The 26998-nt window shown below is 35.8% G+C and overlaps 1 protein-coding gene across 1 annotated transcript in view; it reads right to left on the reverse strand.

Annotated features, from left to right (window-relative positions):
- itga9 (integrin subunit alpha 9) overlaps positions 1-26998 on the reverse strand; it is a 190711-nt gene that overhangs the window by 63887 nt on the left and 99826 nt on the right. The window contains exons 16-17 of the mRNA XM_002940247.5: positions 14569-14718; positions 8513-8589 (exon numbers count right to left, since the gene is read on the reverse strand). Coding sequence (XP_002940293.3) covers positions 8513-8589; positions 14569-14718 — 227 coding nt within the window. The remainder of the gene's footprint in view (positions 1-8512; positions 8590-14568; positions 14719-26998) is intronic.

A 26998-nucleotide genomic window follows, 5' to 3' on the forward strand; every position in this document is an offset into this window, starting at 1 on the left:
GATTGAAAGCAACGTCTATCTGTCTTTTAGAATTCCTACCCACTGAATTCCACACTGGAATGATTTGAAAAATAAACAGAAAAATTAAAAACATTATGTTTTTACAAATGGTACTCATTAGTATTACTCATAAAAGATATGGAAATCATAGACCATACTGTGAGTTATTCTCTAGTATCATCATGCCTGAGTGAGAAGATCCCTACTGGCCTCCAGTGACTGTGTATGCATACTGGGAGATCGCACTGCCATGTGGTATGCTGTTTTATGTTTTATGATTTGATATGCTGAGATTCATTGCACCAATAAAGAGTTGTGAGTTACTGTGCATTTTGCTTATTGTTTGATCCCTACTGGTAACAAGTGGTTACATATATTCTTTAAAGGGGAAGCAATTTTTTTCATCTTTTGGACTCCACCTGAGCAGAAAGGTGTATCTTAGTGGAAGACTAACTACTGTTATAAGACACTCAAAAAGATAGGGTAGTAAAAGTAATCCTGTACTCCACTGAGGACTACCAAGGGTATTTCCTGCCAGACTGTACAAACTCAAGTGATTAGGATACAGAGTAGAAATGGATCCTTTTAAGGTAAAACTAAATCCTGGTATGCTGGGGGCTAGGAACATGCGTTCTAAAATCCTATGCATCCTAATGCTTATGTATCTTACTGCCTGGACAAACTGTAAATGTAACTGTATGTGGTCACACTCTTATTGTATTGTTTCAAAAAATAGTTTGTGACAAAACAAACACACGTAGTACAGGTATGGGACGCATTATTCGGAAACCCGTTATCCAGAAAGCTCTGAATTGCGGAACGGCCATCCCCCATAGAATCCATTATAATTAATAATTCTAATTTTTCAAAACAATTTTATCTATTATAATAATAAAACAGTACCTTGTACTTGACCCTAACTAAGATATAAGAATCCCTTATTAGAGGTTAAACACTCCTACTGGGGTTATTTAATATTTAAATGATTCTTTTGTAGACTTAAGGCATGGTGATGCACATTATGGAAAACCACTTATCCGGAAAACCCCAGGTCCTGAGCATTCTGGATAAGAGGTCCCATGCCTGTATAATAGATGGTATTTTCCAGAACCCTCAGAACTACTGAAAGGCCATCTCTTAAAGAGCAATTTTTAAGCAAATATTTCCAAGTTTTGAATATTATTTCCTTTATCAATAGCTTGTTCTTGATGGTAATTAAGCTACATAAATCCATACTAGTGGCAAAACAATACCATCATGTTTTTTTTTAGCAGACTAATAAGGTGATCCAAACTGCAGAAAGAGGCAGGTCCTAAATATTCCAGATAACAGGTTCTTTACCTGTAATACAATAACAGAACTTAAATTTACATGGAATATAGAAACAGGATAGAGCATCTTGAACCAAAACTTTCACTTAAAAAGTATTTATGAGGCATAATAGAAAGATTGAATGAGAGAAGAAATATGGAAGTTCCCATAATATGCAGTACATCGTTTAATTTAAAAAAACACAGCTAATCATAAAACATAATACAGAAAACCTGTTTAATATAATTAAAAATTACTTAATGGCACAGACTTTTGGAATCAATGAAATGCATGATGTCATAAATTAGGGAGACTCATACAACATATCAGAGGGAAATGCCGTGTATGCTCAAGTACACTATAGCAGCACTCTTTTGTTCTTCTTAATGCATATTATCACAGATATCCTCCCCCACTGACTTCATTATAATGGAAAGCTTTATTCACAGACCTGGTCCAAATCAATTTCATCTGTTAAGGGTTGTGTTTCATGCCATATTACTATTAAGGCTAAAGAAAATAGTAGAATGTGTAATACTTAGCATAGTTACTGAGTTTATTCCAAAAGGGACACATGCAAGTAATCAATCTTTTACAGAATGAAGAAGACAAAAACTGCTGGGGTCCTTGTAAGAAGTGACATTGACAAGCTGAATGCCATTATGTACTGTTAATGTAGTACTGTATGTGCATAACATACCAGTCAGCCTCGGCATCTGCTATAAATCTCCCAAGCTGGCTGCAAAGTCATAAAGTGGTTTAGTTTCAAGGAAACTATTTTCGTTACACAACTTTCTATAATACCAGCTACATGAATATGTATTTCTCTATGATAATTTGGAATTGGTAGTACTTTTTAAGTAAGTTTAATAAGCTAAACGCCAGAACAATTCTGAACTATTTACCACTAATGTTCTGCAAGCATTGGCAAGCTATGTATTTTCTCTCATACCATCTCAAATAACTCACATTTCACTCTACCATGCCCATAACTATTAAGCCTTCTTTTGGTGCATGCCATTTTGTCTACTGTGCCATTTTGTTATGCCAACCACTAATGCCAAAGAAAGGCATTTCTTGCTATGTCCAATGGGGTCATAACATTTGTGTTAAATACTGTATGTGCTGAAATTGATATTATATAAAGAATATAAGCATGTTCCTGGTGCAAGGACAACTGTTGGAAAATAAAGTCACATTCTACTGGACAAGCATAGAAACTCACCAATTTTTATAGTGTGTCCAGCTTTTAACAATGTGGATGTCCCACCTCAGTCCATGTTTTACTATTCAAGTGTGGATGGTATTGGTATGTAATATTTTCCCAAAATGATACCACTCACAAACCCTGTTTACATACAAACATCCAAAATTCATTATTTTTTTGTAACTGTATATAGTTTAAGGTATTCAGAGCCTCTATCAGATAATAAAAATAGGGAGGTGTTATCAACAGAATGTCTAGTCCCACAGTAGGTCTGAGACAATCCACATGTACAGATCTATCCCTTTAAAAAGTTGGATTAGTCGGTCTGTTACTTTTAACACCTCCACTATCACCTCATTGCCCTGGCCTCTCTCATCATAAAACATAATGACTTCTCTAACTCTTTGTCAACCGCCCTTTCTCTCCATACACTGTCAGTCTTTCATTAATGCTGCTACCAGGCTCTTACACCTCAGCCACTTCTCTACCATTTCTGTAGACCACACACAGAATGCAGTAGGTGGGTGGTGGTGCGGGTGCCCCGGGATACCTGGTGGGCCATCAAGTCAGCAGTAGAGAGAATTAGGAGCCACATTCGCATTTAATTTTACAATGGTACTGTGCCCAATTATTATGGCTAGTGATGAGCAAAACTGTCCCATTTTGCTTTGGCGTATAGGCTAAAATGCTGTGCGTCCCAAAAAATTTGTTGTGCATGTCATTTTTTTGACGCATGCAACAATTTTTGACATGTGCCATCTTTTTCTTCACCAAATTTTGTTTGGTAAAAAAAATCTGCCAATAGCGAAACACGGAAATTTGCCGTGAATCCATGCCTGACTAATTATTCTGCCCATCGCTAATTATGGCCACAGAGTATCAAAGAAAGACTATTCATCAGAAAAGTTACCCTGCTTTGACAGTCTGTGGCCACCAGACACTTTGTGGTCCAATAAATGGATAAGGCACCAATGTGTGTTTGGCTCCTTATTCTCTCTCCTCCTCTGCAATGCCACTCTGCCAGTGTCTACACTGGCTCTCACTACCTTTCTGGATAAAATTTAAACTAATGACATTCAAAGAAGTTTAAAACTGTGTTCCACCCTACGTCTCTGATCTTATCTCTAAGTCCTGATCAAATTACTTATTACTCTCTTCTGGGATCAACTGCTTAACTCTCACTCATTACAGCTTTACATACATGCATTCAGGAATTCCCTCCTATGTTCTATTCGTTTTTCCAACAATGATTTCTCTAAGGTGTGTGCTTGTATGCATACATACTAGAGCACACAGAGTTACACAAAGAGCACACAACTGACAGATACCGAAAAACATTTTTTCCAAAGTATCCAGCACATAATTCCTGCAGAGGGAACATTAAAAAAGTAAACTTGTTCTACTGTCAAACAGGTGGTGGGTGGGTTTCCATTCAACCACCCAGGTCAAGCAGCCAGAGGACTAGTGTGTGGTCTCTACCTCACACAAGGGTATGGCAGGACATCTAATCAAAATATGGAGAGGGCAAGGTGGCAGTCTAACTACTAGGCAGGGAGGTGGGCTGAAAGATCAGTTACTCAGCATGCCAAGTATAACAGAATCACACAGCATCACACTTGTGAATGTACCTCGCCTGCACAAAATGCATTGCACTTGCACCACCAGTGTTCTTTTGGGTGCCACACCAACAGGGTATAACAGTGCCTGCATTAGATTAGTTTCAGTGAATACTAGTACATCTTTACATAATGTGCATTCATTACTGCAGATCAAACAAGAAAACAAAGTCCAACCACAAAACTGCAACCACTGTTCCAGTAACAGTTTTTAAATACAGCATTCCTTAAAAGTTGCACAAAATAACTTTTTAGAATACCCAGTAAAAAAAAATTAATTTACAAATCTATTGTACATGCTTTGTAAATACATGTTACTGTTACTAATAACGATAATGGTGTTTGTTTGAGCAGCTCTTAAATATATCACCACAAACTTTATTATGTTTTCATTCTATGCTTTGATCTCAAATCACCCACACAATTTTTTTTCTGTAAAAATCACATTAACCTTTCTCTAGCAAAAGAGCAGCCAGCTCATTTAATCTATAGTAGAACATGTAAATACTTTGTAAAGAAAACACTAAATGCATTTCTTGACAGGAATGAGATTAGGCAGTTTATTTACAGACAGATGGTTTATTTATTCTAGTCACTAGCTTATCAGTCTAGGTCAGTATTATATCACCTAATTTATCAAAGGGAAAGAATTCTATTGAAAACAAATTCTGGAGAATATTGCAGCCAACATGCGCCCTTCGCACAGACAGGAGACTTTGAACATTAATCCTCTTCTAAGGGTTTAGTGTAACTCTATAAAACCTGACTCCTATTAGATGAAATGTAAAGTCTGGTATATTCTAAATATTTATTTCCAAATGCCTTGGCTTAATATAGAGAAGAAACAGTACTCTTTTACCCCAAGTCATCAGTAATAAAGCTCCAATTAATTACATGCACAAATGTACCAATGCACCTGTGCTCTGGCAAGTGCTTGTCTTGCTGCTTATGGAATGTAATGCTTTCCAACGCAGGGGAATGCAGGAAGAAATGCATTCCATTCTTTCTAATGAGGCTATACTAATACAAGTGCATGTAAGTGCAGAAAACAGGTGGAAGACAGCATATTTAATGCATATTTAATGCTTCCTGGTGCAGGCACAAGTAGCAGGATTATACAGTAGGGGAGTATATTCTCAGCAAGCCCACAAAATCTGATCGAAATCCCCCGTGGGAGTAAGCCCTTAAGCTGGCCATACACACCAGTTTCATACGATATTCATACGATATTCAGTGCGTGTATGGCGAATCGTTCGTCTCGACGATCAGCCGGGCTAAAAGATTTTGATAGGGCACCATTGAAGGCCCTGAATCGGCAGATGGAGGTAGAATTCCTATTGTTTCTACCTCCCTGAACGTCAGTGGGGGAAACAATCAGAATTGCTACATGTATGGCCACCTTCAATCCTTGAATTAACCCAAATAGGTATTAATGCAATTGGAATCAATAAATTGAATATGCTTGGGTGCAGGCACATGTAGCCGATATCAGCCTAAAAACACAAGACCTTGCATTTTCTCACATTTTTAGGCAGATATTGGCTACATGTGCCTGCCCCCAAGAATATTCAATTCATTTGGGTGCAGGCACAGGTATAGGATTTTGATTTTTAAGCATATGGAGCATACCCAAAATCCTGCAGTTAATTCTGGGTATCGGGAAAAAAAAAAATGAACTGGTGTGTGCCCCGTGGCATGAACAGATCCAGCATTTTGTAGCATAAATCTACTGTAGGTCCTTAAAAAATGGTTCTACTTAGAAGCTTTATTAATATGCCATTTATGATACATCAGTTTTACACCATTTTAAACTTTTACATAGCTGTATAAATAGGGCCCTAAGTGTATAAAACATTTTTCCCATCTTGGCTTATTAAATGCACATTTACATTTTTAAATATATATATATATGTTTATAAACATAATAACCATATGACTTAAATCTTTGATCTCTCCTCACTTCATATTTCTTTGATTATCTTGTTCTCAAGTTCCTTAAGTGGATGAGCTGCCAGAGATTAGTCATCACCATCAGTGAAATAGTTTTAATAGAAAGAATAGATCACTCGTTTTAAATGCCTTAAAGCAATATGATTTTGATTAATTTTCCCATGGATGATCAATATCTGCAGCTTCCACCAAGTAAGTATAAGTGTTTATTTGTGCACAGGAATAAATGTCACATATTTATCTGTGGTACTGTCACAGCCAATGAGCCCACATTCCAGATAAGCAATAGAGGAGTTTTTATAAACCCATTGCAGTGAGAAAAATGTCAGGCATAAGGGGACAAGTAAACCCTGTAAACAAACTTTAACACTGTGGACTTATTTTTTAGTTTCCTCCTGACACATTTGAGATTTGTTTAGGAACTTGTCATTATCACTTAAAAAAGCTTCCCTGTCTCATGTGATAAAACGTTTACTGTAATAAAACTAACACCGTGCCTCACTCCTGCCCCCCAGAGTTTACCAGTGACACATTTTCTCCCATGGAAGTTACAGTAACTACATTACAAGCTTACATTCTTGCCGGTGGAATGGCATTTTGGGGAGATTAGTTGCCACAGCCCTTAAGCACATTAAAGGAAAAGTAACACTAAAAATTTTTAAGTAAAAAATCTATTCTACCCTCCCCCAATAATTGCTATATCATGCAAACCATTTATTATTTTGAATGCTTTAGTACAAAATACCTGTTAAAACTTGGCTTTCGGTCATTTGAAGAAAGGCGATACGGCGATGCAGGGGAAGTATCGGGGGAAGCAGCCACTATGCGGCGATCGAATGATCGAGTCTAGCCTGACTCCTTTCTATATAGAAGCAAGGCTAGACTCGATCAATCGAGTCTGCTTCCCCTGATACTTCCCCTGCATCGCCGTATCGCCTTTTTTTCAAATGACCGGAAGCCAAGTTTTAACAGGTATTTTGTACTAAAGCATTCAAGATAATAAATGGCTTGTAGATAGGGCAATTATTGGGGCAGGGTAGAATAGATTTTTTACTTAAAATTTTTTAGTGTTACTTTTCCTTTAAGTTAATAGCAGGAATATTTTTACAGTGATACTGTAAAGTGAAACAATTTAATGCTACTAATATTTTCTTTTTGCCTCTCTATTATTTTAGGTTCTAAAAACTGCCTTAAGTGTAAGTATAGAGCTAAAAATATAAGCCCTGTATGTTACAGACAAAAACTCAACAAAATGTATAAAACCCACATAAAAAGGTACAGTATGGGTATCTTGTGGTCTAACACTGGTTCAGGGCCCTTTTACTTACTTATTACCAAAGCTAAAGATAAATTATGTTTTTTTGTATAAGAAATACTGCTGTATTTGCAAAAATGTGTAGGACCACATTCTAAATGACACCTTTAGCTTAGCTTATAGTCTTTATATTTAAAGGAACAGTAACACCAAAAAATGAAAGTGTATAAAAGTAACTAAAATATAATGTGCTGCTGCCCTGCACTGGTAAAAATTGTGTTTACTTCAGAAAGTCTACTATCATTTATATAAATAAGCTGCTATGTAGCCATGGAGGCAGCCATTCAAAGGAGAAAAGGCACAGGCACATAGCAGATAACAGATAAAACACTATTGTATTCTACAGAGCTTATCTGTTATCTGCTATGTAACCTGTGCCTTTTCTCCTTTTTTCCAGCTTGAATGGCTGCCCCCATGGCTACACAGCAGCTTATTATATAAATTATAGTAGTGTTACTGTAGCAAACACACCAGTTTTACCAGTGCAGGGCAACAGTGCATTATATTTTTATTACTTTAAAGCTCTTTCATTTTTTAGTGTTACTGTTCCTTTAAGAGTATCTAGGACAGCAAATAAGTGTTCTCCCCAAATTGAACATTAATTGCCCTTAATGCTTGCCTCTGCTTTACACTGGGTCACTAGCAGAACAATAGCAGAACAGGGCTTCCTTGTATCTTTAATAGCTGTTCCTTACCCCTCAGTCATACAACTTTGCTCAACAAGAATTAAAAAAAAAACCAATTTATACAGAAGTGCTTACTGTACGGTTTAGTGACTGAAAAGTTCTGAATATTTTGTATGTCTATGATATGTCCCAAATGCTCTATACTTATCTATCTATTGTGCAACAAAATAAGATAATCAAAAGATTCCATTAAGAAACTAAAGTGATTTTATTTTCTCGGCATTTAAGGCAGACACCATGAAACTTTCCAGAAGGAGCTCCACTACAAATTTTCCTTTCTATGGCTTGAGTACTCATTTTAAAGCAAAAATTGGCACATCAACACAGTTTTTCCAACATGTAAAAGGCAATGCTTATAGTATATTTTATTGAGTACAAAAACAGAAAACATCTTTTGATATAAAATTCCAAACATTCCTGTACCAACCTTGACAGAAGAAGTTTTCCTTTCAGGTTCAAATCAGCTGCACAATCATCAGAGCGACAGTTCCGTTCAAAACGGGTCTGAAATCAGAAGTATACAGTTCTTTTTACACAGTTTAGTCAAAATGTTAACTATTAGGAAAACCAAAACAGTACACTCTATTCAATGACAAAATAAATGATGGGAGCAGTGTTGAGGCTGGTGGATAGTTTTGCAGTGAAAAAATGCTGATAAAAAAATCACACATACTTGCAGGTGAAAAGAGGCAAGTGTTATATATTTTCGGCAAGCAGAAAAACACTTTCTAAAAATATCGCCATACACTCCTACCTGTGCCTGCACCCGAATGAATGGAATACGCTCGCGTGCAGGCATATGTAGCCAATATCGGCCAAAGATATGAAGTCTCATGGTTTTTGGCTGTGTCGGCTATGTGTGCCTGCACCCGAACGTATTCCATTCATTCGGGTGCAGGCACAGGTAGGAGCGTATGGCAATATTTTCGGCAACCGTTTTTCCGCTTACTGAAAATATACGCCATACACTATGCGTGGCATCAGCCTAAAAGTGTGGGCACAATTTTGAGATCTACTCTTGCATATGTAGATGTGCCCTTTAGAGCTAACTGACATTTCAAAGAGAACGGTGAACATGCTGCATTTTTTAAAAATATAGTTATAGGAAAGTCAGTTTTCCTTTCACCCATGCCATTTAAAAACAAACATGAACAGATACATGTACACATAAATATCTGCTACAGTGGATTGTGTAAAACATCTTGTAACCAACCCAAAAATAGTAGTGTTAATGATAAATTCAGAAAAAAAAATTTAATTGAAGGTAATGCATTTGTAACTAACTTTTTAATATATTATAGCATTATTTGTCTACCCCTTGCTGTAATCAGCCTGCTTCTTACTACTGAAATGTTTAGAAGAAGTCAGCTGACTAACAGACCCGTGGAGACACATGAAAGGCAATCGAAAAATTAGAGTCTTGACTTAGAGAGCTGACTTTTATATATATTAAGCTTGGCAACATCTGTTGCCTATTGGCCTCCATTGACAGACATTTAAGGTATCACATGAGGTTACAACTTAAATTATCCACTTTATGATCCAAATATTGGGTCACTTGTCTAAATGACTGGGTCTTCAAAATGTGGTTATAAATATTTGTGGCTACCTTGTATACTTTTTTTGTGGCTACCTTGTATATTTTTTTGGTCAAGCAGCTATATGAAGACTTCCATAGTGTTGTCTGCATGAAGATATGAAAATAAACTGCAACAATATAATTAAATTATTTCTAGAAGCCAGTCTAGAAGAAAGTGCTTTCGCATACAGTAATAAAAGAGTAATTGATAATCAGGGCAGATAAAATGTCCCCAGCAATGTTTGAGCTAAGGAAATTAAATTATCTACATTGCCAGGCTGTGGCCAGCCATTGCAGAGCTGTCAGCTAATCATATAATCTGTTTTAATCTGGCATTAATTAAATACTGGATTTTTGGGCTATTTATCCCACAGAACTCCAAACGGAAAAACAGAAAAGGGGAACTTTAGTTTTTAGGTATGATTTACTGCTAGCCTGATGGCCTGAAATTGCAGTTGATGTTGCTACAATACAGTTAGGGTAACAAGGTGATGAGTAGCAACCCAATACGTTGTAGCACATCCATTGCTATCAGTCAATAACTGATAACAAACCTTAGCCCAATTTTGCCAATTGCACAGTACGTACAAGCTCAAAATCAGCTCTTTGCTATCATTCTCCCACCGATCTAAATATGATCTTATGGAGTTCCACAAAATCTCCCTAAAAAAAGGCAAAGTGAAGTAATGGAAAATAGTTCTGCACTACGTTAATCACCAATCATGCAATGTAAACTAATCACTCTGTATACACAGAGAAGTGGCTTCCTGCACATCAGGAAAATTCATTTTTAAAAAGATGCTGACTCAATTGAAAAGTTAAATTACAGAACACACCCTAACATTCAAGCATTTTAGTCGCTAATTTGTATTTCATTCCATTTGCCAATAACAATGTTTACATTTCATTTACAAACTGCATTGTTCATTATGTTAATATACAGATTTAGATTCAGAAATAAACTAGGATAAAAAGCAGTTCAATCTTCTTGCAGATTTTACTCTAGAAACTGGATTATTGAGGCTGTTGGCTGAATTGTTTTTAACATTGGTTTATTTGCTGAAAGTTGGATAAAATATTTGGGGCAGAAATATAAGGATCACTAGGTTTTTGTATGGGAAGTGTGATAAATAATCATGTGATTTATAGGAAGAAGGGCTTAGAATGTAAGTAAATAAAGTTTGCATGATGCTTTTTTCTTTTGATGGGATAATTTCATTTTTGTCTAATCATTTAAATGTAAACATAGAAATGTGTCTTTATGGAGAAAGTGTACATATTACTTGGCATGGTATTAAAAGCCAGATTGAATTAGATAAGAAAAATCTGTCATGATTTATCATGTGATAACTCCATTAAAGTATTTGGGAAAATCTGGAATTAAATAAAAAAAATATGTTTTTCCTCTGTGAGTTAATATGGATGAAATGTCAGCAGTGAACCTAAATATTATCCATCTGTTGCCCTGTTTTATCTCATTACAGGGATGGTATACTGACCGACTATGCAACTTTGCAGGTTTTTTTTTTTTGTTTTTTTTTGCTATAGTACAACAGTACTTCACTGTCAATGAGTATTGTTTTGTTGCTACATCATAAATCAAAGGAAGCTTTTAATAATTTTTCTAGAAAATTGTGATTTATATTTTTAGATAAGGTGAGAATGTGTTATATAATAGTATATTTAAAAGAATATGTTTAATAACATACACACAAAAACAACACCATAAAGACCCTTTCAATTATATTCTTATAAAATGTAATCAATCAAAACAATGTTTAGTAAAGTCACTTGTGTCATTTACTGAAACATGTTTTTTATAAGATATAATCCACTCCCTGCTTTAAAAAATTTGCATATTAGAAGTTACATCACAGATCCCTCTATAAAAGCATTAAACATTCAGCCAAGGAAAACTCTGTTACAGATATGGGACCTTTTATCGCTCAGGACCTGGGGTTTTCCAGATAAATTTATTGTTCTCTATATAAATAAATATAAAAAATTAGTTTGTTAGATATTGTGTAAGAATGATTCACAGTGACGTTCCTTTGGGCCTGATTTACTGATGTAAGTGCTACATTGCGCCAGAACACAAAGGGGCCCATTTATCAAAGTACGATTGCCTCCGAATACAAAAAAAAAAAAATCGATTTTTTTCTAAGTTTTCGTTCCTTGCGTATTTTTGGCATTTTTTTTGCTAATTTGTGCAACTACAAAATTTTCGTCCAACCACGATACGAATTTCCATGCAATTAACGCACATCAGAAATTATCGTAGTTGCTCCGAATTTTTCCCAATCATACATTTACATCATTACATTTTATGAGAATGTTATTCTTTTGTGCATTGATGTTAGTGGAGTATGGCTGACAGGATTGCCCTCATCCACTACACTAGTTTTCTTTGTTAAGCAAAGTCTAATTGATTTGGGGAAATTATATTTGGTAACATTAGTTGCAGGCAATCTGCCATAATTTTGTTAGTCGTTTAAGATCTTCCGGTATCATGAGACAATGACCTGCATCTGTGGCTGTGTCTCAGAGTGGGTCTTCTTGTAGTGTTTTATTGAATATTGCTTCTAATGTTTGCTTTTATTTTGTGAGCTTGTAGTAGTATGTTAAAAAACAGCAAAATGATAACTATACAGTTATGGAGACTGTTATCCAGAAAGCTGTTATCCAGAAAGCTCCAAATTATAGGAAGGCCATATCAGATATACTCCATTTAAATCAAATAATTCAGTTTTTTTAACGATTTCCCTTTTCAAACAATCCTACTGGGTTTATTTAATATTTAAATGATGTTTTAGTAGAATTAAGGTACGGAGATCCAAATTTCTAAAAGATCCCCTACTCGGAAAACCCCAAGTCCTGAGCATTCTGGATTACATTTGCCATACCTGTATTAGTAACTGGGTAATTGCCCTGGTGCAATTAAGAAATACATATAAAACAAAAGTAAAATATTATGGTATAGAATCAGTATCAAATTGTAGTAACAGAACCTCATCCATTGTACTATACAGCCTCATAGTTCCACACCTATTAATGGAGGTAAGCCTTTAACTGATGATCTTTCCTCCACTGGCCTGTGTTTTGCTGTGGAAATCCCAGAAGTACTGGGTGTTCTCTTCAGAAGCAATAACTTAAAAGTCTACATAGCATGTGCCTAATTTGTATCCTTTTATCTAAAAATAATTCACTGGGTTATTTTCTGCCTAAGGGAACATTAAGTTTTTCAATAATGATCATAGCTTTTTTGGGGGGGGCATAGCACTGTATATTGAACCTAACTGCTTTTCTGTACTCTCCTCTGAGAACTTTTTCCTCCTTGTGCTTATGTTTCAGACACCAATTTCTAAATGCTTTGAAAAACAAACATTTCTATTGTTAATAAAAGGATATACAGTCTATTTACAATGGGGCACCTCAACTGGTTAGTGCAGTAGATCATACTCATAAAGAAATTATATGTCACTTTGTAGCATCTAAAAAGGCACACTATAGTAACAATTTTTCTAGGCGCAAGAACAATTAGACTATCTGTGATAGACAAATGATTCTTATTGAGTAGGATTCAACTAAGGGATTTTCAAGATTAGAAAGTTTCAACTGTAACATTTAGCAAACAGTTCATGTTCTCTGTAGAGGCATATATTACAAATTTGTTATATATGATTTAAAAACACAGATTTATTGCATTTAATTCACATCTGATTTTATGCTGTCTGAACTGGTCAAACACACTAGCAAAGTATTGTGCATTAGACTTGCAAAGTAAGGTTTGTTTATAGTCTAAAAAAAAAGGGCTTTGGAGATTTGGGGTATAAGGATTAGGATCTGTGCGTCACATATCAGACCTGAGTCTTTGTCCATTTTTTGTTAATATTGGCTCATATGCACAAAGAAATCAGTCAGGTCAAAGGTAAAATTACAATTCACTCCAGATGTGAAAATGTTGGCCTAAAAACTTTCTATATCCCTTCCCCCAAGAGCATTAAAACAATAAGACATTCCTTGTTCTATCTTCCCTTGTATTAAACAGAAGCTTTCATGATATTTTTATACAAGGATATCCCACACAGACTGAGGTGATTAGTATTTCTGCGACATAGGCACATGTAACCCCCTCCCCTCTTTGATACAGAAACAGCTGTAATTTGGGTGGAAAACAACATGCATTCTTTGCTTTCTTGCTTGGTCTCTATTTAGTGCTTGTGAAAGAGATATAAATAAAAACATTCTTATATAAAAGAATAAATTCTTATATAAAGAATAAAAAAAAGACATTTTCTAAAAAAATGACATCTAATGTGCTATTTATCAATATTATTTGTATATCATAATATAACAATTATAATTTGTAAGGGCTCTGGCACAGGGGGAGATTAGTCGCCCACGACAAATCTACGTTGTCGCGAGCGACTAATCTCCCCGAAATCACCGGTGGGATGGCATACGCGGCGCCACGATTTTGGCCTTGAGAGGAAACTTCCACGATTTCGGGGAAATCGCAGCGCCGCGTATGCCATTCCACTGGCGATTTACATTTTTGCCGGTGAGATGGCATTTCGGGGAGATTAGTCTCCCGCGACAACGTAGATTTGTCGTGGCCGACTAATCTCCCCATGTGCCAGAGCCCTAAAACTGCAAAAAACATACTATTTTCTGTTTGACAAATATAGTTTCTGAAAAGTGAAACTGTAATTCATTTTAATGGCCCTTTAATTCCTAGAATATTAGGGTCATGTTATCAGTTACTTTGAAACTCTAGGTAAGCTGGAAAAAAAACGAAAACATTCACTTTAAAGCAATTACCATGGCTGACTCAGACACAAAACTTGAAAAAAATATATAAACCAGCTATAATTAAAATATTTTTAAGGTCTGATCATTGTTACCTGATTTCGCTGTGCTAGCTTGTCTCCCTTTTTCCATCGAAGTATAGGCTTAAGAGCAGGCAGTTCTTTCTGCTGGTTATTAATGATATGCTCACCAAGACTATACGATGCTTCAAAGACGATAGGCGATATGACATCCTTAACTCTACGCTGGAAAAAAACACAAGGTTGATGTTGAATTATCACAAAAATGACAAATATATGGCTACCTCTGATTACATCCTGGTAACAGTTTAACAATATCCTGGGACCCAACAGCCATTCTTCACTTTAGTTTAAAACTACATTGATAACACACACACAAAATACAGTACAAGGGAGATGTTGTACAATTAACCAAGTTTCTTACCAATAAAGAATAGGCCAGCATCAATATGATTTCAGTGGCACAACAGAGTGGGACCTAGAGCACCAATCAAATTCCTACCGCTTATAGCTAATGCTGAAATAATGGCAAATATATAATTTTCTGGGGATTTTTAGAATACTCTTGTATAAACAATTTTTAACATTGCATTGCTGTATGGCACTGGTTTCCGGAATTTCACTTTTTTTTTTTTTAGAAAACTAGTCTTCCTTTGCTTTATATAAGGCGTATGAATTGTACATAGAATTTTAGGTTAAATAACTTTTTATCTTTTAACATTATTGTTAAAACAGTTTGGTATTTTTTCCTAAAAACATACACTGCTGTTACTAAAAACATGACATAAACCATCTGAAATCTTCCCTATTTCCCATTGCCCTTAAGAAGTATTTTTGATACAAACTCATTTGATTACACCATTAATAACAATAGTCATCAGACTCATCAGGGAAATATGTCTAGATGCAGTATGTGGAGCCAAAAGAACAGCTGACATTGAATTTGTATTTGTCTAGAACAAAGAATGGTGTAAGAGTTGAAGCAAAGAGGTTATATCCCAAAGTCCTTGGAGCTTACAAGCACTGGATGTTTCTTTACTTTAATGACACACAACATATGTTGTTTAGCAGTAAAACTGTTCCCATAACCTATAATGCATCTTATAAAATGGAGAATAAAATGTCTCAAGCATCAGTGACCAACCAAATAACCCTGTGATATAACCCATAGTGATGAAGGCAACGTCGATATAAGGAATCTAATTTAAAGGAACAGTAACACCAAAAAATGAAAGTGTATAAAAATAATTAATATATAATGTACTATTGCCCTGCACTGGTAAAAGTTGTGTGTTTGCTTCATAAACACTACTACAGTTTATATAAATACCCTGCTGTGTAGCCATGGGGGCAGCCATTTAAATTGAAAAAAGGAGAAAAGGCACAGGTTACTAAGCAGATAACACATAAGTAGCATAGATTCCCATTGTATTCTACAGAGTTATCGGTTATCTTCTTATGTAACCTGTGCCTTTTCTCCTTTTTTCAATTTAAATGGCTGCCCCCATGGCAACACAACAGCTATTTCTGTTAACTACAGTAGTCTTTCTGAAGCAAACACACAACTTTTACCAGTGCAGGGCAACAGTACATTATATTTTAATTATTTTAAAACATTTTTATTTTTTAGTATTACTGTTCCTTTAAGCGGGTGCATAAAAGGGACAAGGGGCAAATGAGGTTTTGCCACTTTTCAAATAAGTAAAATAAATTTGATATAATTAAACAAAATAGTAGAGCAAAGCTTTAAAAAGCTAAATAATCCACCTTCAAAGAAAATAATACCCCCATTTATGAAATGGTGTCTATAATGTAAGGTTATAAAGCAGACACATGTGTAGAAGATGAATTCCATTAACTTGCATTAACAAGGCTTGATATCTAATCCTGCTTTGCTACTTGCTGTCTCACCTTTACCCCAGCTCCTGGTACAATTACAAATAGTCTTACCAGAAAAAAAATCTCATGCCCAATACCACCTACAACCTTTGTGGAACAACATAATTATTAATAATAACATAAGATGTTAATTATATGCAGATTATTTTTATTCTCTAAACTATTTCCAGAGATGCAGTGCAGTTTAGAACTCCTGACGCTGAGCATTATAATTTAGAACTTGAAAGACACAAATAACTATTTATGATATATGTTTTAGCTCTTCTACACATATATCTAGTTGAACTTTAAGGGGCACAAAATCACTCCCATTTACAGAGGACTTTTTGCAGCTCGATTGGAGGTGGCAAGTAGAAGACTCAGTAGCACTGTGTACTCATTGTCTAAATGACACATATACTGGGGGAATCCAATGGGGTGCCCACATACTTCCCCCAGCCAGCACTTAATAAATACAGCACTGCCAAACACAGGCAGCATTGTATTCATTAGAAATAAGCCTGTCTGTATGTGATGGTCTGTGAGATCACCTAACAAAAAATAACGTAACTGAAGCTGTGAAAGGAAGAAGTGTGAGAGTGTCCATTAATTGGCTCATGTGACCTAACATGTATATCTGCCTTGTTTGTTTCTGTGCCTTGTAAATTGTATGATCCAAAGAGGCGCCCTTAGTTTTTAAAATAGCAATTTTCTATTTAATTAGAATTAGGATTATCCAATGGCACATACTACTATAAAAGTATGTTTTTATAAAAATTGTTTATTTAGATGAAGCAGGGTTTTTACATATGAGCTTATACATAAGCAGTGTGATATAAGTAAATATATACATACATATGGGGGTTACCAGGTTTCATAATTTCTGTAGTATGATTTCATCATTAGTATGATAAGTGCAGCCCAAGAGTACTAAATGTGTTTCTGATGGCTTTGCTCAAATCACCATGCTGTGATTTGACCAGGGCCAGATTTGTCTTCAGAGCGCCCCTAGGCCGCCCCCGTTGATCGCCCCTCCCCGCCCGCCCAACGCGCATGGGCAATCGAGCGGACGGCCGCTTGCATCCCCCACGCCCCCCGCAAGCTTGCATGCGCATACATTTAAAGTTCCATACGGAGCAGTGGGGAGAAGTTCCACTGCTCCGTATGGAAGAAACCTTTAAAAATGTTGTTGCGGCGGGGCGGCATGCCGCCCCTACATTTCTGCCGCTCTAGGCCCGGGCCTTTGTGGCCTCTCCACAAATCCGGGCCTGGATTTGACCTGAGGCTCAAGTGAGGAAAGTTATGATTTTAACAGAGAATTTAGATAAAGTAGCTAATTATAGTCTGGTAATTTATATCAGACTAATTTATATCAGTGGCATGTAACCACAATTTCTTATCACAGAAACCTCCTCCCTTAAAATAGCAAAATACTGTAACTTTTCAAGAAATTAACAGTATCTCTTGTACACTATGAAAGTTCCCAAGATGATGCACAAAACTGGAAGTACCAAATAAACACACTTCACTTCCTAATAATAGTGCTCTTCGAAATCAAAAAGATTCAGTGATGTAATTTTGGAAACATACTGAATGCATAATAAAAATCTGAGTGTATCATGCCAGATATTTATATAGAAGGAGAAAGAAAGTTAGTCTTAGATGTTACAATTTATGTGACTTGTAAACATATATCAAATAATCCAAACACATCTCTTCCCACTTTGTTTAATTGTAGGAACATTCTCTGACAAAATGCCACCCTCTGAAAATTTCCATCTGTCTTTAGAGTCTACAGCCGAAGTCTCCAGCACTTAATCATGAGCTACGCAAAAACTTCCCAGATTAGACTATAGTCGAGTTACTGGATTTTATAAGTGACTATAAATTTCACCAAGACATTTTCTTTCCATTGCTGCTTCCAATCACTTTCTTGGACTCATCTTCAAGAATCTTGTATGGAATTATATTAATGGCACACTAATAAATCAGTAAAGGCAATTTAACCAGTGGCATTTTTAAAACACTACAAGCCACCTAAGGACTTAAGGGGCTTTCCATAATTGTCCTGGGACTATTGGGACTTCACATGCAGGAGATTTAAACAAATTTCCTGCATTCCCAATGCCTCAGTACAAATGCCCCTAAAATCATATTATTGATATTAATATTGCAATCAGTATGTGATAATCAGACTGATTTAAACTTCAGTAATTGGATGTATTAAGATAAAGAAACATTGTCTGTTGCGAAATTTTGAATCTAGGTAATTATTTAGATTTGAACATAAACAGCCAAATGTCTGGGCGGGTTCCCTTGAGGTACTCTGGTTTCCTTCCATATTCCAAAAACACAGTCAGGTTAATTGGCTCCTGATGCTGCAGCTGACCCTACTGCATGTGTTGGGTGGATGTGAAAAAGGACCTTAGAATGAAAAGCTCTTGCTTTCCAGGTATTTAAATTTCTAATGCTGTACTGCACAGCATGGACATACAGTATATATGGCTCCTTATTCTAAGACAGTTGGTGATTAATGTTGTATGTTTGGACCATAGTCAAGTTCTTCTATTCCTTCTATGCAAACCAATTCTGTACAGACATTGCCTTGCTCTTGGGAATAATATTATGATGTAGAAGACCTTTCCCATATTGTTGCACTAAGAAGGAACCAGGGAATTGTCAAGGCACCTTAAACCAGGGTCACTGGCCTAAGCATGAAAAATAGCCCCATACCGTTATTTGTCCTACATCAGATTTTTCAGTCAGCATTATATTTTGAAGCAGGTAAAATGATTCTGTCTTCTGGCAAACCCAAACTCAAGTTTTTTTAATGTGTTATACCATGAGGGAACACATGAGTTAATGGAGTCCATTATTTTCAAAAGAGGTTGTACTTGCCACATAGAACTGCCACAGACAGGTGAAACACAAAGAAATGCTCGCCTGTGAGAGCTATGGGCTCTAACAGTCTGTATTTCTCTGACATTTGGAACACATGTGATTTTATTGGTCTCTGTTAGAAGTAACCTGCACAAATACAACAACCACAGGTTATTCTCTTGAGAAAAGTTGCAAGAAAAAAAATGATCTTTTATTAAAAACAAAGAGACTATTTACCATTTGCATCAGTTCTTGTGCCAGGAGAGCCTAGTATGGTCCCTACAATGTTTACACCAGAAACTAGCTCCAGCTTTGTCAGGAGCCATTTAACGTGTCAGTATATTTGGGAGAAAGCCTGAGGACCCTAGATAAAACCACACAGACAAAGGGTCGAACAAACTCCTTACAGATAATCAATGGGAATTGTCAAGAAAAACAGTTTAGAAAATATAAACCAGAATACCCGGGATCAGGGATTTCCAGATATGGTGTCTTTTTATAACGTAGAACACGATACTTCCAGAGTGACTTTTCGGTTTTCTAAAATTAGTATCTTGAAAATTCAACTTTTGGAAACTCGTATTTTTGCTTCAAACACTCAAAATACTGACCAGTAAACTGTTGTGACATTAAAAGGAACCTGTAACCCACACATAAAAAGCTGTATAATAAAAGTTCTTCAAAAATTAAACATGGAACCCAAATTATTTTTTGAATTAAATTTTCCATACCTGTTATAAATGTATTTAAAAATCTGAGCTGTCAATCATATATTGCCTGCCCCACCTCTATGCCACAGGTAATATATATATGGTACAGGCAATATATGATTGATAGCTCAGATTTCAGCACTTCCTAGATGTGGGGGGGAAACAAAGCTTCCCTTAATAACACTGCCCAAAAAATTGTGCCTCCCTGCTGGCTGTGATTGTAAATTATAAGACTGAAGGGGAAAAAAACATTTATATTGTGCAAGTAAAGTTGATTTTGCTCAGCTAACATGATAGATGGATTTGGAATTATTTCTTATGGTGACAGATCCCCTTTAATATAGGTCTGAAAGAGGACCTTGGTTAAGTTAAAAAGGATAAACAAAGTAATAGTGATGAGCGAATCTGTCCCATTGCGCTTCGCTGAAAAATTTGCTAATCTTGCAAAAGATTTGTGAAACGGCTAAAAATGCATTTAACAGCGCACGTCAAACAACATTTTTTTTTTTGCCACACATAATTTTTTAAAATGCACGTGACAATTTTTTTTCAATGCGAGCAACAATTTTTTGTCACACATGATTTTTTCCGCAGTGAATTTTCTCGTCTGTTGCACTAAATAATCCACTAATAGCGAAACGTGGAAATTTACCACAAATCCATGCCTGTCTAATTATTTTGCCCATTACTACAAAGTAATAATGGATCCCTAGGCCAAGTAACATCTGCAAGCCATATTACAGACACCTTTAAAGCAGCAATAGAAAGCCCTGAACTAGAAATATCATTAGGGTTAATGATAAACATTAAGATGAATTTGATATATTGATAAATGAGCCTTAGAGGAAATAGAAGCTACAGTTCTTCAGTGTAGTAGGTCTTTATTAGGTCCCCATATAGATTCCCATAATTGCAAAACTAGATAAAGAAAATGGTATGTACTTCTCTTAGCTAGAATGTAAGACACGCAACAAGGGCACAGGGGAGTTTAAGAATCTTCAGGTCCATTTTTAGTGAGGGTTATTTTGAAAACACTTTAAACAAGATTCATTTGAAAAAAAGCTTTTCATGAAATAGAGTCTTTAGTTTTGGACTTTTGTCCCACATCTGAACATGCTATCTATGGTTGTTGTACTTGGGAAGCAGAGTAACAGCTTTATGGAATCATGCATCTTAGTCTGAAACTTTAGGTGGCCTTAAGTACCCCTTATGTTGCAAAAAACAACATATTTGAATGCAATGAGATAAAATAACACACATTCTGTTATTTAGTTGCGTAAAGATAAACAAAACCACAAATATTTTCTTAGTTGCATAACCTTTGGAACAGACGGGTACATAATGATAACCATGGATAGTTTCATCAAAATAATATCCCATGACCACAGAGCAAATAAACAATACAATATGAGAGCTGAGAGGATTTTTTATTATTTACTTTTCAGGAGTTGTTTGTATCCATGTTTTTTTGTAATAACACAAAGAATAATGTGAGCTCTTACTGAAGGGTTGCTGGCAACACACATCCTCTATATCTGTTTAACTATATAAATATATAATTATTGGTCTAACAACTCTTTAAATCTTGCTTTTTTCCCTTTTGTTTTTTGGGGGTTGGCTGAAATAACTTAAAATAGAACAAGCAAATGAAACACTCACAATGACAAGAGAATCCAAATAGACAGGTCAGGGCCACAACTTAAAGTTCAACTTTTTTTTTTTTGTAAAATTATGTGAAAACAAATATCATATGATTTTACAAAAGTAAAATAAACAGAAAATGTGAACTGTTCAAGTTAATACCCTGTTAAATATTCTGAGCATCATTAGAAATGATTGAGAGTATGACCAGAATGGGATCTTGTGGCTTAGTTCCCACTTGCTACATGACTTTGCTACATGTGCTCACACCTGCTGCAGTCCCTACAGACATGCCAGTGATGGGTGAGTTGGGCAAGGCAAATAAGTGAGAATGGTGTGGTGGGTTGTAATAGGGTTGGGTCCAGACAGCTTAGGGTTGGACATGTATAAGCTTAATTCCTTGGGGGTTGTTAAAAAAAGACCCCCAAGGAATTAAGCTTATACATGTCCAACCCTAAGCTGTCTGGACCCAACCCTATTACAACCCACCACACCATTCTCACTTATATGCCTTGCCCAACTCACCCATCACTGGCATGTCTGTAGGGACTGCGGCAGGTGTGAGCACATGTAGCAAAGTCATGTAGCAAGTGGGAACTAAGCCATAAGATCCCATTCATGGGAGTTGCTTGAGGCAGGGCCTCAAAATACATAAAAACAGCTGATGTTCTGTGGAAAAAAGTTCCTGTCAGCTCCTTTACCAAGGATGTTTTAAGTCTTGGATGTTTGTGTTTCAGAATGAGATTTGAAAAAAAAAAAAAAGATGATCTGTGGTCTAAAGGATGTCAATAAACATTTTGTTGCACACAGTTTTGCTGCACCTGAACATACTTACCACCAACCTAACCTTTCACCTCACTCTATTAACATTTAAAAAAAAAGCATTCAGGAAAAGTCATCTCTCATCCTTAAGACCACTAACAGTTTTATAAATACTGTCATAAAACCACAAGAGTATGTCTTGTGTTTGAAGGGTTGTGACCACTCACATTGAGGATTTAGAACATAAATATATTTATGCTTAAACACACCACTGTTGTTTACCCTGTGGGCTAATCCTCCAAATATTGCTAATAAACAACGATTAAAACCAAGTGGCTTACAAAATTGGCATGAAAGTTAATATATTTTGACGTATGGCCAGTTCTCTCTGTCTTATTACAGCAACATATGAAATATTAGGCAAAAAACAGGAATATACACTTTTAACATGGAATGAACAGTCTTTTACTAAGAAAAAAATAATGATCTGTTAGTGTCATTCAGTGTCTACTAAAGCAAATAAAGTGCTGTCTTGTATAAAAAAGGGCATTGACTCAAGGGATGAGAACATAATTTTGCCCCTTTATAGGTCCCCGGTAAGGCCTCACCTTGAGTATGCAGTGCAGTTTTGGGCTCCGGTCCTCAAAAAGGATATTAATGAGCTGGAGAGAGTGCAGAGACGTGCAACTAAACTGGTTAAGGGGATGGAAGATTTAAGCTATGAGGTAAGACTGTCGAGCTTGGGGTTGTTTTCTCTGGAAAAAAAGGCGCTTGCGAGGGGACATGATTACTCTGTACAAGTACATTAGAGGGGATTATAGGCAGTTGGGGGATGTTCTTTTTTCCCATAAAAACGCCCCATACCGTTCAACGCACCAGAGGTCACCCCTTTAGATTAGAGGAATGGAGCTTCCATTTGAAGCAGTGTAGGTGGGTTTTCACGGTGAGGACAGTGAGGTTGGGGAATGCCCTTCCTAGTGATGTTGTAATTGCAGATTCTGTTAATGCCTTTAAGAGGGGCCTGGATGAGTATACTATCCAAGGCTATTGTGATACTAATATCTACAGTTTTTATGTTTATAAAGGGTTGAACTTGATGGACTCTGGTCTTTTTTCATCTCTATGTTATTAGGTAAAGAGTGCATAAATAGATAACAGGGATTCCAGAAACTACTTTCAGCCTGGACCTGCATCAATCTTCAAAAAACAGCTTCTTATTTATGCCCATAATGGTGAAAAGCTAATGCTAATTTAACAATGAGGTGGAAAATTGGGCTTGGTTTGTAAATAAGCCCTACAATAGCCCTGCTGCAATCATAATTTGCAATGTATTCCTGTATATTATTAAAAGAAAAACACACAATCCTCACTTACACATTATTTCAATTTGCTGAATTTTAAGTAAAACATAAAGCAAAATTAAAATAACACATATGTACTACTTGTTTCCTACTACAAAAGCGTCGAAAACACAATGGCATAAATATGGATCATTCCATGCTTGACATATGGTATACTTCATGGTCTTAAACTATATAGCTTGTATGGATATTGCAAGATGCACAGCTTATATTTTCTTATGGAAAGCTTGCATTCTATGGAAAACTTGACTGCTATTGATTAGCGGATAAATACTTCACATCAAAGTCATGATTTACTGTGAGATTTGGTTGGTTTGTATAAAAATTTCTCACCCGTACTGAAAATTACTAGCATCCCTAGATGGCAGCAATGAAGAATATTTCTGTGTATCCAAAATGTGGTATGTGGCATCTATAGTATTTATCACTTTATGAACAGCTTTATAAGGAAATATAGCAAAATCTCATGCACGATTTGTCAGCACTGAAAGAAATACCAAGTCTCTGAGGAAAAATCCATCACATCTCTAGAGCAAGAACATCTGTTTTGTTCTAGCGCGTGTGATACCTGAGCCTTTTCACTATTAGGTAAAGTACTTTTGCATTTCAAGTTTTTTAAACTTTTCAACCGTGTCAGTGCTTTAAATAAAATGAATGCTTTTGCAGCTCTCATATTATGTATGTATGTATGTGTAACTTTATTTATAAAGCGCCACAAGGGTACACAGCGCTGCACAATCTTACAAAATACAAAATTACACACAGGGAGGATGAGTGATATAATAAATAAATACAATAAATATATATATAAATGCACAGGGAATAAGTGCCATGAGGTATGAGACAGAGTAGGAAGGAGGTCCCTGCCCCATAGAGCTTACAATCTAAGTGGTTGGGTAACAGGCACAAACTGGAAGGTAAGAGTGCACCAGGTATGGGCATTTTCCCTTAAGCGTAGGACTAGGCAATATAATGTTTTAGTGCTCCAGAACATAACAGCTGGCCTTTTTATCGCCTGTGTGACACAATAACCTGTCTGACACAATTGTAGTGTTTAGCTGAACCTCTTCTTCTCATTTTTTCTCAAACTACAGCTATCTGTAAGACTTATTTAGGGGAACACAGCATGAATGCCACCAATCCATAAGGAACTGATTGTGGTTTTATTACTGCATATGGCAAAAATTGTTATTTAACAAAATGAGTGAAAGGTAATACTGCATAGGTGCCAAAATTAAAATGCAACTGCAATAATTCTTGAATAAATTATCCTTTTGGTTACCTCATTAGCATACATTATTTTCATTCATGGAGAATAATTATATATTTTCTAGAAGCAACAATCATTTGACTATAAATTGTACAATGAACTATGAACATACTACAAAAGCCTATCTAGCAGAAGTATTTGCAACCAAAGATATTATTGTCAGAAGTGCTCTGTTGTGGAGCGATCCACTTCGGAAACAAGATGGACACCAGGGAGCCGGGTTTAATGCCAGGATATAGGTTCTACTCCTGAGTGTTCCTGGGTGCACAACCTTCCCAGGAAGGTTAAGTCCATAGGCCCTGATAATATAAATATCTGTGCCCTATAATGGCATTGAGCTGGAAAGGAAACAATGTGGTAAATTATGTTTTGGGGTTCTATACCAGCCCAACGTATCTAGAGCCTTTTTGACATGAAGATCTGTGTTTCTGAAGTTGCCACCAGTAACCCCCATCTTCTTTCCTGCTGATTCCATGCACATGCTCTATGATGTCAGTCAGCTTAGGGACCGATAAACAATATACTGCATGTAGAGTTCAAAACGCACGTAAAGGCAAAAATTACCGCAATGCACACATAAAGGCGTGAACTAACACACTGCGCGCATAAAGGCGCAAATAAACGTATTGCGTGCAAGACTGCGCCCAAAATTCGCACCGGGAATTTTTATATATATATATTAAATAAAACACAACCAGCACCAAGGGTCTTATAGTTCAAAACATCAAAGTGTATTGCATGTATAACCGACGTTGAAAAAGGTCCCAAAAGGGACCAAAATGTTGCTTATACATGCAATACACTTGAGATTGTTTTGAACTATAAGACCCTTGGTGCTGGTTGTGTTTTATTTTGTATTTTGTATTCAGTGCACAAGGGTGGCTATCTATTAGCATTTTGGAATGAGGTGCTGTTCTGAGGACTTTTTATATATACTGTATATATATATATACCGTAATATATATGTAGGACTACAGTCTGTAGTCCTACAGCTACTAAAACTAATTAATTTTACTTTGTGTGTAATATATATATATATTACACACAAAGTTAAATTCATTAGTTTTAGTAGCTGTAGGACTACAGACCATGGAAAAAGCCCTCCAACATTAAAGTGATTTATAAGGTTGAAGTCAACCTTTCTGCAGCCTTTCCAACTTTGTTATGGTATATTATTTAATTACCTAAAACATCTGTGCATATATTCAGGTCATAAGTTCAAATTCTCACCCAAAATGACCATCAAAGCTTTTTATCCCTGTACATGTGAAACAGAAGGAACTATTTCTGTATTATTCATCGTACTACAGAAGGCAACAGTTTAGAACACCATTGACTTCTGCCAATTCTCAGTTTGTTATTTTTTTAGTCATTTAAACTTTCTTGGATTCAAAGACTAAAACAGAATTACCTGAATTACTTATGTTTTCAATATTACAATACTCAGTTATAATGAGAAGTTCTAAATAAACAAAAAATGAGCATTAAGATCCAGATATATTACAGTTATTTAATTTTGAAGATGTTAATATCATGTGAAATACTATGCTCAGATATCTATGAAAGAGGTTTATATGTTGAGGTGTCATATATTTTGATTAATGTATAACTTGGGAGGGCATCACCTGAACAACAGATTTATAATTTTTCCCAATTAACAAAAGAAATAAAATTAAGAAAACAACAACTATAAAATGCCTATGTGTACTGATAATTCTACACAGTTTTCTTTAATATAGATTATAGATATAAGTTATAGATAATGATAGACACAAGCACAATAATATCACATCATATTATACAGTATAATCCACTTGGAAGGGTTGCTTATTCAGTCGATTACATTCTCCAGAAAAGACTTGGCTGAATACAAAACCTAACTGTAATTTTTATATTTAAATATGAAAAATACATAATTTGTGAACAGAAAATTGCAATCAAGAGATTGAAAGTAACAAGGATAATGGTTTGTTTCTAGGTTCTGTTGTCTATACTTATTTAAC

Source organism: Xenopus tropicalis, chromosome 6 (genome assembly GCF_000004195.4).
Source record: "Xenopus tropicalis strain Nigerian chromosome 6, UCB_Xtro_10.0, whole genome shotgun sequence".
NCBI lineage: Eukaryota > Metazoa > Chordata > Amphibia > Anura > Pipidae > Xenopus > Xenopus tropicalis.